General features: G+C 37.2%; 2 protein-coding genes across 7 annotated transcripts; one reads left to right on the top strand and one right to left on the bottom strand.

The window, feature by feature from the left end:
- Positions 1-2,046: 2,046 nt before the first annotated feature.
- Positions 2,047-3,888, top strand: LOC113760632 (non-specific lipid-transfer protein-like protein At2g13820). The gene is made up of 3 exons (XM_027303287.1): positions 2,047-2,562; positions 2,933-2,959; positions 3,482-3,888. Exons 1-3 carry the CDS (start codon positions 2,196-2,198, stop codon positions 3,661-3,663), a joined length of 576 nt encoding a protein of 191 aa, XP_027159088.1. The 5' UTR covers positions 2,047-2,195; the 3' UTR covers positions 3,664-3,888.
- Positions 3,889-5,210: 1,322 nt separating this feature from the next.
- LOC113759749 (sulfate transporter 1.3-like) lies at positions 5,211-12,885 on the bottom strand. 6 transcript variants are annotated; one of them, XM_027302321.1, is made up of 15 exons: positions 12,555-12,885; positions 11,393-11,448; positions 10,362-10,718; positions 10,232-10,280; positions 9,931-10,138; positions 9,676-9,850; positions 9,525-9,590; positions 9,296-9,409; positions 9,088-9,204; positions 8,862-8,988; positions 8,473-8,759; positions 8,201-8,391; positions 6,076-6,167; positions 5,891-5,967; positions 5,211-5,791 (listed from the first exon to the last, which is right to left on the bottom strand). In XM_027302321.1, the coding sequence occupies exons 3-15, from the start codon at positions 10,695-10,697 to the stop codon at positions 5,654-5,656; spliced, it is 1,977 nt and encodes a 658-aa protein (XP_027158122.1). In that variant the 5' UTR covers positions 10,698-10,718; positions 11,393-11,448; positions 12,555-12,885; the 3' UTR covers positions 5,211-5,653. The 6 variants fall into 6 exon arrangements, with proteins under 6 accessions (XP_027158122.1, XP_027158124.1, XP_027158119.1 ...); XM_027302323.1 differs by lacking the exon at positions 12,555-12,885 and adding an exon at positions 12,134-12,320; XM_027302318.1 differs by lacking the exon at positions 11,393-11,448.
- Positions 12,886-13,293: the final 408 nt, after the last annotated feature.

Raw genomic sequence — 13,293 nt, forward strand, 5'->3', positions numbered from 1 at the left:
TGACCAATTTGTGGGGACCTATTCTCTATCTATCAAACCTTTTTTTTTTTTTTGTGTTGGGGGGGTTAGCTTTTTAAGGGAGATTTGATGGCAGTATATATTCGGGGCAAATGTTTTGGCCGAGTGTAATGAGGAACAGTAGGGATTCTCTTCAATTAGCTGTCTGCGACTTGGCAATTTCTTTGGCCCGAAACAAGAGGACAGGTCAAAGTTAACCATTCCGTAGCATGAATTGTGGTGCCTTTTGTCCCCAGTTCAACCCGTCCACTAACAGTAAATGTAGTGCCTGCTTATATTTGAATCCAAGTTACATTTTTTAGCAAGTAAAGATTTTCGGCGCGTTGCTCTTCGTAATTACTAACTATCTCGTTTGACTGATTTTGACTACTGCGGTTGAACAATCCTCCATCTTTGGTTCTCGTAATTACTATCTCGTTTGACTGATTTTGACTGCTGCGGTTAAACAATCCTCCATCTTTCTGTCTTTGATTATCCTTTTTTGGTCAATTGCAAAATGCCCCCTTGAACTTTCTTTGAGTCGCAAAGTGTCATTCGAACAATCTATTTCAGCACTATATATTCTCCATCTGTCAATTATATCGGGATGTACTTCAATCAACTCGTCGCCTAGGAAATTTAATGCGTAAAAAGTTTTTGAGATTAGGTAAGTGACAAAAATGTCATTTTACCTCCTCCATAACTAACCTGTGTGCGTATATATATGATTCATTTCTTTTACATCCAGAGAAAGATGTTGAATTTGTGTGAGAAAAGAACAGAAATTCCGAAATAACTTTAGATATAAAGTTCAAAGAAAGTTTAGGCCGATAGTTTGCGATTAACCTTTTTGCCCAAGTATGTTTATATATATATATTTATACACATATATATCATCCCCTCAGTCAGTCTCAGTAATAATTTTGACCATCTTTGTCATTGAGATGTTAATGAGTATTTTAGATATAAAGTTCAAAGTGTGGGTTAGGAACTTGGGATTACTACCACTCGTCACTAATTTTCCAATCCAACGGTAGTCAACCCTAGTCCTAGGGTTACAAACGAGTCGAATTGAGTCGGATTTTGATCTAATTGAATTGAATTTTGACTTAGTTTTATCAAACTTGAACTCAAGTTTGAGCTCGATGACCTGCCAAAAATAAATCTCGAACTCGAACTCGACGAGCTGCCAAAAATAAAGTTCAAACTCGAGCTCGATTTAATTCGTGTTGAGTTCGAGCTCGAAAATTTTTATTTATTTTTTCTTCATAAATAATAAAATATTAAAAATATATATAATTTTATTATTAAAATAAAAAATAATATATGTATATATATATATTCGAACTCGCGAGCTAACGAACTTAATAGTTTTGAATTCAAGTTCAAGTTTAAATTCAATTCGGCCAGCTCGAACTCAATATTAATCGAATTCGAATCAAGTTTTAACTTGAACCCTCGCAAGTAACTCGATTCATTTGCAATCCTGTCCAGTCGCTTAGATTACCTTTCCTACTCTTAAATATTGTCCTTACCAAAAAAAAAAAGAAGAAGAGAAATTACTAAAAACGAAAATTTTGTTTGGATTGTGAATTATTAGAGATATTTTTACTGTAGCACTTTTTGTGATGTGATGTATGTAAGATAAAAAGGTAATTGGAAAGATAAAAATGTGCGTTAAAAATTGTATTGATGATGTAAGCAAATATATTTTGACAAATAAACTGCAATCCAAACAAACGTAAAATCTTCCAATTTGCAAACAAACAAGCCATCCTGGTACGTTTGGAGTCTTTGGACATGAACCGAAACTTTTCAAAACTCAAAGCGATTCCAGTGGGCACAATCCCAAACTCAAACGTTAAATTGGACCACCCACTTCCCTTTACCCTACCACGTGTCCCCCGATTGTTATTCCCACGCCACACATGACACACCCCTCCATCATCATATCAGACCCATTTTCTCTTCCTCAAAACCCAAGAGTTAAAACGGCAAAGGGCCCCACGCCACCCCTCTTTATTACTCCTATATAGCCCCTCCGGACTCCAAGGCCGTCTCGTCTCATTAGCCTACTGCTACTCCCCACTGCCGTATTCCGCTCTGCATTTCCTTAACCAAAAAGCAAGAACCAAATCCCACTTGAGAAAGAGAAAGAGAAAGATAGTACTAGTACTTCAAAAAGAAGAAGAAGAAATATGGCTGTTTTGACAAGGGTTATGAAGACTATTGCTGGGCTTTTCTTGGTTGGTCTTGTGCTGGTCTCAAATGCGGTGGTGGAGTCTGCCGGATCCGGCCATACTGCTCCGGCCCCGGCAGTGGACTGTTCGAGCTTGGTCCTTAACATGGCTGACTGCTTATCTTTTGTGACCAGCGGCAGTACGGTGAAGAAGCCGGAAGGAACTTGCTGCTCTGGCCTCAAAACTGTCTTGAAAACTGATGCAGAGTGCCTTTGTGAAGCCTTCAAGAACAGCGCCCAACTGGGAGTTACCCTTAATGTCACTAAGGCCCTCACTCTCCCATCTGCTTGCCATGTCTCTGCTCCCTCCGTCAGCAACTGCGGATGTAAGAATCATATCTCCCTCTTTTTTTTTTTTTTTGGTGGGGGGGGGGGGAGCTTCATGTTTCTGTCTCTGTTTTCACAAGGACCCTTTTTTTTGGGGGGGTTTGGGGAAATCTGTGATTTTAATGTTGTGCTGTTTTTCTCTTTTATTAGGAGTAAATGTCTGGTTTGAAATATCTGATATTTAATTTTTGCTCTGTTTTTTCTGATTTATGATCCCTTTTAGTTCCTTACCTTAGGTTCATGAAGTGAACATTCTTTAACATCTCCGTTTCTCATTTTGGCTATATTTGTCTGATTATTTGTGTAATAAGAGGTTTATAAAGTTGTAGAGATATATTGATTTTGTTTTCTCACTTTTTTTGACTGCAGTGAGCATTGGCTCTGGAGCTGCACCTGGTACGTATAATAGATCTGCTATTTCTCTGACTGATTTTGCACTTCTTAGTCCACTTTTTTGTTATGATTTCTGCACTTCCTATAAAGTTAGTTGGAGGAGCTGTTGCTAATAATAAGATGGAGTATATATTTTTTGGACCATTGTCAGTTTCATACTAGTTATTAATTTATGAAAATGGGAATGTTGTTATTGTCCTAAACTATCAATTTCAATCTTCAAAGCTTGTGCTTATTATATACGTCTTGTTAATAGACTAGTGGTGTATAACGCACAAATATATATTTGTTTGGAAAGGGCTCATCTGGAAGGTTCACTATTAGTACGTTTTTTTGGCATTTCCTGGTACAATTCAGTCCACGTGACACTGTTTCCCTGTCTCAAGATAAAAATATGGTCCCCATTTTGGTCAAAATAGGGTTAGTAGAGAATTACTAACATTTGTGCTTCGGGATTGATATGTTGGTCTTTCAGTCGGGCGTGGTTGTAGTACTACTACTGATCACAATCTTCTTTGGTTACAGCTCTCCCTCCAACCGCGATGGCCCCGAGCTCCGAAGGCCCAGGAGCTCCTACTGCAATCGGAGGATCGAATGAGGTTGCTCCAGCACCAGCTCCGGGAAGCTCAGGCTCTTCAAAACTTGCTGTCTCGGTTGCGTCGTCCCTGTTGTTGGCACTTGCTGCTGCATCGCTCTCCTTGTTTTGACTGAGTGCATTTTAGGCCTCTCTTTTTTGTGCTGAGATGAGAGGGAAGAGTAAATGGGAGATTTGACAGGACATTTATTGTGTTTGGTTTTAAATATTTGCTAGTTTGGGTTGGGTACTCTAGTTAATACGGGCAGGACGTCTTACTTAATTGAGACTTGTTGAGCGGATAGGGTTTTTATTGTGTATTATCTGGCTCTATTAAACCCCACGGATTTACGTTCAATTTCTCCTTCCTTACACACACACACACACACACCCCCCGCCCCCCTCTTTTGATGTTCCAATTTCTGCTAATTTTCTTGCCGGAGAGATGTTCATGGGCCTTCTTGACAGTAGAGGCTGACGGTATGCTCTGAACTGCGTGTCCAAGACACACTGCATCTTGGGTCAAAGTCGTGTTTGGACCATCAGCAAGTTTGTAGAGGTGGAAAGTCTGTCAAAATTGATCCAGAATTTCAGATCCAGGGTGTGGTCTCTCGCTGTCCCAGGAATAAAATGCTCGAAACTGCGTTGGGAAATATTACCAGATTAAGAAGAGTTGTGAAGCAACGAAGGGTTCAAACATCACATGCCTTCGCATTAGGAGTGTGACATGAACGAATTGAATCGAATTCGAAATTTGGGGTTTGAATTTGAATTTTATATGAGCTCAAAATTTAATTTTGACACCGATTCGATTTAATATTTGATGGGTTCAAACTCGGCTAAAGAGTTTGAAATTTTATTTAAATCTTTAATCTTAATATTAAATTATCACCTAATGCATATATAATACCTATATAATAAAAAAATAAATATACAATTTTATATAAAATATTAAGAAATATTTTAAATGAAAATATTTACAATTATTGACACTTGAATTGAGCCCTTGATCGAATCAAGTCTAAATGCCAACAGCCTTACCAAGACTTTAATTTTGGTGGGGTTGGGAGGTAATTTTAATTGAAGTGACTTTCTTCATTAGGATTTCACTCCCCTTAAATTAGATCAGAGTAGGTTATAAAAAAAATTAGATTATGGCCCTGCTCTCACTTAGTAGTGAGCTTCAGGATTTAAACGGTCACAATCTTCTCTGGTCAATTATTCTTTCTTGGGCTCTCCCGGTCGGGTTATTAAATCAACGGTCCAGAGTCTGCACTTTCATCGGAATTACTTAAGGTAGCATTTACTTGAACAGAAGTACAGATGAATGTATCAAAATGGGAAACGTAAAAAATAATTCCATTTCCTTCTTCTTCTTCTTCTTTTTTTTTTTTTCCTTTTTCCCGTTTACATGGAATTCAGAGCGAAAAACACATCGTGGATGGACAATTGGCCATGTTTGGGTTGCATTTTTTTGCAGAAAAAATTTTGTGAGTTTCCATGAAAATATTCATTATCACATTTTCTGATCACCTCTCTACCTCAAACACCTCACATCTTAAAAACGCAAAACACTGGATTGCATTTTTCTGAATTTTTTGTAGAAAAATTACTGTAGCGATTTAATATATGTGAGATAAAAAGGTGATTGAAAAATGTATTCACGAAAAACATAACAAATTTTCAAAGAAAAACTGCTTTCTAAACAAGGCCATAGGAACTCCCGAAAGGTTACAACTCGAAGAAGCAAGAATGCATTGGCATCAAAGTCGACCGGCCCAAATGAACACTGCACCATTTGTTTCAACCCCGCCCAAGCACAGCTCCGAAGTAGTTACCTTGGAGCATGTTCACACAAACAACTCCGAACGAGTTACCTTAGAGCAACGTTTCAGATTTCGTGATCGCATAAGACAAGACTTTGTCACTTAAGCGTATAAACGACTAGTCATCCTTGGAATTCAGTGTACATCTTCTAATTTTGATACAATGTAGACGTTTTCAGCCCCCTCCCCCACCCAAAAAAAAAAAGAAAAAGAAAAAGAAAAGGGACTGCCCTTGACCATGACGGAAATGAAATGACAAACGTGCTTTTAAGGCTCGGTAGAATTCCGAGGGTGCTTTTAAGGCTGCATCTTGGGGGCAAAGGTGATGACAGCATCCGCTACTGTGAGGAAGATGTTGTCTTCCCCAATCAAGCTAGTAAAGTCGGATGCATGCAGCTTGTCCGCTACCACTGGTCCAGGATTTGCTAAAACCAGCTGTTCATGTAGTAGTATATATTATATAATGTAAAATTCTTCTTAGCTGGACATTTTTTTTTTTTTTTTTTATCAGCACCATAATATGAAATGGCTAACCTGAATATCTCTCTTTCGAAGACTATTGTGCAACTCTTCCAAGGCATGGATTCCGCTGGTGTCAATATCTGTAACAGCTGCACACGACAATTAACACATTAAAAAAAAAAAAAAAAAGTTGTTTAGTATTTCTCCTCCGAGTATCAAAAGTCCTGGTAGAACGGCGTAACCAAGAAGGCGCTTACGTGACATTTCCACAATCAAGTAATGAATTTTAGACTTGAGCTCCCCATTTTCTTTCAGCTGTTCTTCTTCATCACTTAGCCATCTTAGTATCCTGTAAAAAAGGAAAAAAAAAAAAAGTTAATTATATTCTCATTGAGATCACACTTGAAAGACTATTTTTTTTTAAGTCGAAAAAGAGAAAAAGAAAACAAAAAAGACTACCCCTTGACTTTTAGTAGGAAAATTCTGAAACGAAACGTTATCCTTAATTATATGTAAATTTTCGTAGATGTGAAGAGGAACTTAACTTGAATGACATATGCCCGCCTCCCCCCAATGTGAACGAAGATATATAGTAGTAAGCAATAAGCATGCTTTACAAAAGGATCTTTGACTACGAATTTTTCTCAAGACTACGTCAAACTTTGAGGCTTATGCTTCATCCGGGACCTAACTTTTGGTAGGGCAGTATTGATAACTGGTTTTGCAGAAAAAAAAAAATTCTGTTGTTCAAGTTGCAAAAGCATGAGGTGTAAATCTTCCGAGGGTTGAACTTAGAATGCTGTCCAAAATAAATTTGACTAGTTGTAAGGGCAAGAGAAGACAGGTTAGATACATAAAAGGGATAATTTAGAAACCTCCCTTGAGGTTTTCAATCATTTCATTGACCTCTCTTGAGGTTTGTAAAATTACACTAACCTCCCTCAAGGTTTAGATTTCGGTAACAAAATTAGTCCAAATCAGAAAAATTACCATTAAAAATGTATTTTGCGAAGAGAGATAAACTTTTATGCCATAAATGCCCTTATGCTTGTGTACAAGTTGTATTGTAAAGGAGTAAAAAATATATTAATAAAAGCGTGGGAAGGTAAGCGCAAACAGTAAAGAACGAAAAATAAGTAGCAACTGACTTTCTCTACAAAGTTGTACCAACGGCTAGTGCATTGGATTATAATGGATATTTTTTCAGATCTTCACCATTTTGCATATAAAGGAAACAAGAAGGATTAAGATGGATCTCACTTTTACTTGAAGCAGTAAAAGTTGATGTGTAAAAATAGTGATTTTATGTGGATTTCGCAAGCTAAAGGTGAAGTACATGTGTAGAAACTATGAAAGACATGTCAAGCTATAGAAAGAAATCATAAAATCCACCCACATCCTTTAGCATGAAAAAGAAATATTGCAAGTGTAGTCCCAAGGCAACTGTGAAGATTTTTTAGAGTACGAAAAGTCCAAAAAAATTACTATTTGATGTATCGATTTGGTGTATCAATTTCTGAGAGCAAACAAATATTTGGTACATCAATTGGTACCATTTTGTTATTACAAGTTACTGTTCATCATTAAAAAAAATCAACAGTTATTTTTGTTAATTAGTTACTAACAGTTAATTAGCACCCTAATTACTTAACTGCTAGATGTTAATTTCCAGTAAGTCATAATATCTTAGGGTATGTGAGTAATTTTTCCCAATAAGACACTATAGGGGAGGTTAGTGTTATTTTGCAAGTTTCTGAAATTATCCCTATATGAAAATCTCCATTTTGCACTTCCTAACTTGTATTACTTTTTCACTTTGTACTCTAAATTTCAATTTTAAACACTTTACACACTAAACTCTTAATTTTGAATATTTTGCACCTTAAAACTCAAATTTGTCTAATTTAAATCCAATCAATAATTATGTTAACGAGATGAAGGGCAGAGAAAATTAATGACAGTGTACTATTTTGTTCCAACCATGATTCCTTAGCTTTTTTTGACCATGTTTTAGTACATTATTATTTATTTATATGGTTTCAATTAATAATATTGTTAGCAAAATTAATAAGATAAAAGATAGTGTAAATTAGTGATAATATATTGTTTTATTTTTGTTATGATGTATTGGCATCTTTTGATTACTTTTGGCACATTATCATTGACTTGATGGGTCCTCTATAACGTTAATTTTATAAAAATAGTTATTGAATGGATTTAAATTAGATAAATTTGAGAGTTTATGATATAAAGTTTCCAAATTTCGAGAGTTCAGTGGGCAAAGTGTTCAAAATTGAAATTTTGGATGTAAAGTGCAAAAGTCATTCAAATTCGGGAGTGCACGGTAGAGTTTGCCCAAAAGAGAAAGGAGATCATCGGTACCTCTCCCTGATATAGTTGGAGTTGGAAAAGTAAATTGCAGAATCAACTCGGACGATTAGAATCCCAGGAACCTTAGCTGCCTCTGGATATTGTTGTATATTTCTGTATACATTTGTTCTTGGGACTTTTCCGAGTACCGCAGTCCGAGGCCTCGTCACTTGGAGGAGGATTTTGGCAAAAGATATTGCGACCTAATTCATGAAATGCAGCGGGCAAAAATCAACACTTCTATTTTAATAAGATTGTTAGGAAAAAGCAGAAATCATCTTTACCGCAATCAAGAGACCAATCTCAACCGAGGCAAAAACCACACCGAAGAAGGCTCCCATGCACGCAATGAAATCAAACTTGTCAATCTTCCATATCAGTAACATTGCATTAATGTCGATTAGTCCAACAACAGCGGATATAATGATGGAAGCCAGTATAGCATTTGGGGTGTATTTGAACAGCGGGGTGATCACTTCCAGAGTCAGCAAGACAACCAAAGACATCACGATATTGGAAACTGCTGTGTTACATCCTGCCATATAGTTCACTGCAGATCGCGAGAAAGATCCTGCAAATTAAAATGTCGAGTTGCGTAATCAGAAATTAGGTGAAAGCATTAGGGTGTCATGTGTTCTATAAGATATGAAGATTAGTTCAATTTTCAACAAACCTGTGGCAACATAACACGATGTCATGGAGCCAATAACGTTCATCGTTCCTAATGCTACCATCTCACGGTTTCCGTCTATATGATAGTCCTTCATTGCTGCAAAAGTTCTTGCAATTGCCACAGCTTCCTACATCCGATGCAGTATTCATTGGAAACCAGCTTTTCATAATTAGGAGATGTGGAGAAATTAAAGAATGCTCTTAAATGTTCCAGTTTTGTTGCTTACCGTCAATGCTATCATTCCAGCCACGACCCCAATCCTGAAACCTTTACCAAGATTTTCTCCAGTGAAGAAGATCTCATGGACAGAAGATGGATTGATGCCTTTTTCAATCTTGTTTACCTACCAAGTTTTGTGGAGAATACATTGTCAGAGAAGCTTTAACTTTGTATTTGAAAATTGTCATCGTCCAAATTATGCCTGAAGTACTCACAATTTGGACTCCCTTCTTTTCAGCATGGGTGATATAAACAAAGAAGGTTGAAATGATCACAGAAATCAACGGAGCGATGGCAGACACCCAAAAGAGTTTCTTGTTTTTTTTCCCCTGATCCAATCGAAATTTTTGAGAAAGAAAATAATAAAATTGTCAGAATCTGTTCTCCCATGACAAAAGTTGGAGCTAAATCCACGGAAAGAGAAACAAAACGAGCGATTCTTACGATGTACTTTGCAAGGAGAAGGAAAGCCAAGAAAGCGACTCCTATTACTACAGTTTGCCAATTCCACTGTTGTAATCAAAGACGAACAAATTAGCTTCTCCATGGATGCAAAAAGAATGCCGATCAAGTTATAACTAGGAGAAGGTCTCACCCCATGATGTACACTAGTCCAAACAGACCGCATCACAGAAACAATATCGGTTTTCTTTGTGAATTTCTTAATGCCAAGCAGTCCTTTAAGCTGCTGAAGAGCTATGGTTATGGCTGTACCACCCATAAAGCCAACAACGGCAGCATGAGACAGGAAGTCAATCAAGAAACCCAATCTGCAAATCCAAGTGACAATTATTTCTCAGGGTATGTCAAAAAAGGAAGATATATATGGATGTTGGCTCGTCAGAAGTACCTGAAAAAGCCAAGGGTAAATTGAGTGAGTCCAGCAAAGAATGTGGCTGTAAATGCGAGACGCTGATAATCTAATTTTTGTTTGACAGGATCGAACTCATCCTGAATCAAAGTTCCAAGCAAGAGAGACACAACTGCCACCGGGCCTATGGCAATATCTCTCGAGCTTCCCATGGCTGCATAGATCAGCGGTGGCACGAAGCTACTGTCTGTAGAACAAGAAGCAATACCATTGAAAAATCCCTCAAATTGCAGATGATCGTTAGAAGTCAGATTGCTGAGTATATATATAAGAAACTTACAAAGTCCATATTGCGGTGCCAAATTTGCTAGTTTTGAATAGCCAATGTCCTGCACAGAATATCAAGAATTGTTAGGTTGCCAACTGACAAAGATGCTCTACAATAAATATGAGTCATATGAATCTCCTACCTGAGGAATACAAAGACTTGCAATGGTAAGTCCAGCAATCAGATCACCTCTGAATTTGGAAAGGCTATAGCTTCTTCCCCAATCGAGAATGGGAAAAACAGCTTGTAGTCCGAGGAGTAACTTCTTTGAGTTTGATTGGTCCTTGAAAGAGCGCAAAGGATCATCATGCATGAATGTTTCCTTGAGAGTTGTTTTAAACTCAGTAAACAAATTCTGCTTGGGAGGCACTCCCACTTTGTGGACGTATGGCAAGTTCTCTGGATGTTCATGTGAGTGAGCGTCAGCAGGTAACTCCATATCTGTTACCGGAAGCGCATCAGTAATCCGGTTGCTCATTTAGGTGGCCACAGTGATGACCTGCAAACAGAACTTGAGGAAGAGAATCAGAGGGACTTGTAAGAGATGCAAACATTTCATACTTAGTAACTACATGTCAAGAACTATGCCACTTGTCTTGTTTCTTTTTGAACTTTAATAAATGGCTAAACTTTTACAAACGGCAAAAAGGGCACATTAATTCTCCTCCTATCCCTCCCTACCGGAAAATATAGAGGAATATATTGTTGTCTACAATGACAAAGTACGAAATCAAAACAGAATACCTTATGCACAGGAGGGCTGCTCAAGGCAGAAGAACAAGTAATAAACTAAAATGGGTACGCGGATATGAAGGGACATGCAGATTTTAATGCTTATAAAAGCTACAAGCAAGTAAAGTCAACTCTCTGTAAATACAGGGCAACTTGTGCTCATGGGCAGGAATGAACCTAGATGTTTTTCCTGTACCAAATACAAAGAGCAAAAGAGGATAGGTTTTGATGGAAGTAATTAATCAAATGGTGGAAGAAATAACAATACGCAATTATTGAAGAATATAGTAATCAAATAGACATGATTAATAAGGACTCCTTTAAACGATAGCTTGGAAATTAAACAGTTGACTTTGATGTCTGTGCTTCGTTTCAGATATTGAATTAAATAACCTACTTTATCCATACAGTCTTGTACTACAATTTTGCCTATCTGATTACCCTGGATGAGCCAATCCAGCGGAGAATGAAGCAAAATTCCATTCCATAACGTTCAACTGCAAGAAATTCATTATCCATTCGGTCAGTTACATAAAAGAGAGAGTGTTGTGGGGTGAGAGAGAGAGAAACCAGGAAGAGCAACCGTTTGAACATTGATGCTTAAGCATACAAATTCATTCTGAGTTGCATTGCAAGTGGAAAAGAAATATCTTGCCGATCAAAAATTTCACCAAAATCCTTGATTTACAGGCTGAATGGACTGTCATCGACCTTAAAAGAAAATCAAGGAAGATTCTGAAAGAATTGGTGATCAGAGGAAGACAGCTCTTACAGATTTATCCTCACTCAGTTAAATATTGTTTGTAACGCATGAGTGGGGTCTGAAGCAAGATATTATACTTGTAAGAAAGAGCTTTGCAACCAGGACAAGCAATAATCTAAGTCGATGAAATCTGATTTGGTAGATTAATTATCAAGGAATACACTATGGGGTATACCCAAAAGTCAGTCATTACAAGAAAATCATATTCAAATAAAAAAAGTATATGTTCCCAAAAAGCACTGACCAAACTGTTTTGCCCTTGACAATTCGTGGCAAGCGGAGAATATGGATGTGAAAACGAAGAAAGATCAAGATGCTAATAGCTTTGCATTCCTGGACGTACTTCATTCATCCTCTTACAAGTCTAAACAGGCAACTACTAGTTTAAACAACTGAACTAAGTAACTAACTACTCCTACCTTTTTTGAACCCCAAAAAGGCAAAAAGATCGTTTGTTTTCCTGTTTCTAACTGATGAATACTTATCAAATTCGAGCGTTGATTACCGGAACTACAGATTCCGTCCAAGCCGAACCCAACCAATGAAAATGAAGTGCAACCCTTCTAGTCGCCACACATATTCATTTTACAAGTCAAACGAAGACTTCACGCCAAAACCATCCCCATTGGGTGGTTGTTCCCATCATTTGTCTGACTAGGAAAAAGAAAACAAAAACCAAGAAACAATATACACAAATGTCTGTTTACTTGTAAGATTAATATAAAATTGCAACTGTTACGTTGCACTTAAACATCTTATTAAAATAGAGCCAGAAAAGAATATAAGAAGAAGTATATAAGCTGTGGAGCATCATTCATCAGTTAACACGTGTGTACTTACCATATTTGCCTGTTGCTGATGACGAAGAACAACAACGAAAACAACTCAGAGATGAAGAGTTTAAATATTCAAGCGAAGTTTCGCAGTCAGGAGAGGTCGTAGAAACGATTCTGAGCCCATTTTGCGTCCAGGTTCAATGGATTTTAGAGCGTTGAAAGTTTGCGCTGATTCTCTGCTTCTTGTTTATTGCAAAGAGTGATGAGAGTTGTACGTGGAATACAGAGATGACGAGTGCCCTGAAGCTGAAAATAGAGAAGAAGACCCGGCCGAGAGCTAATTAAGTCTGTGAGGTCGGTGTTTTTTTCTTTAGCATGTCTAATACTCAACTGGTATTCTCAAACGCCTCCTCTTATTCATTTTAATTCGCGCGTTGAGGTTGACATCTTGACATTCAGAACGGGAAAAAAATAGGGAAAATGTGGAAATCAATTACTATAAAGTATGTAAATATGGTAGGAATTTAACTGGACCAAACAAAATCATTTGTTCCAGAGAGTTGGTTTTGGATAGGGGTGTCAATTGACTTTTTTGAACCGGATTTTAGCAAATCCAAACTCGGCATACAAATTATATGAATTTTTGGATTTTGAACTTTTGGATTTTGAGCTTATATTAATGGGTTCATATTAAAAGGCTCAATCTCAAATCACGCTATTGTATGAGTTTTGGGTTCAAGTCAGGAGCATAATTTTAAAATTATGATATTTTAAAATTGCAACAATAGCCGCTTAATATTTTC

Source organism: Coffea eugenioides, chromosome 2 (genome assembly GCF_003713205.1).
Source record: "Coffea eugenioides isolate CCC68of chromosome 2, Ceug_1.0, whole genome shotgun sequence".
Lineage (NCBI taxonomy): Eukaryota > Viridiplantae > Streptophyta > Magnoliopsida > Gentianales > Rubiaceae > Coffea > Coffea eugenioides.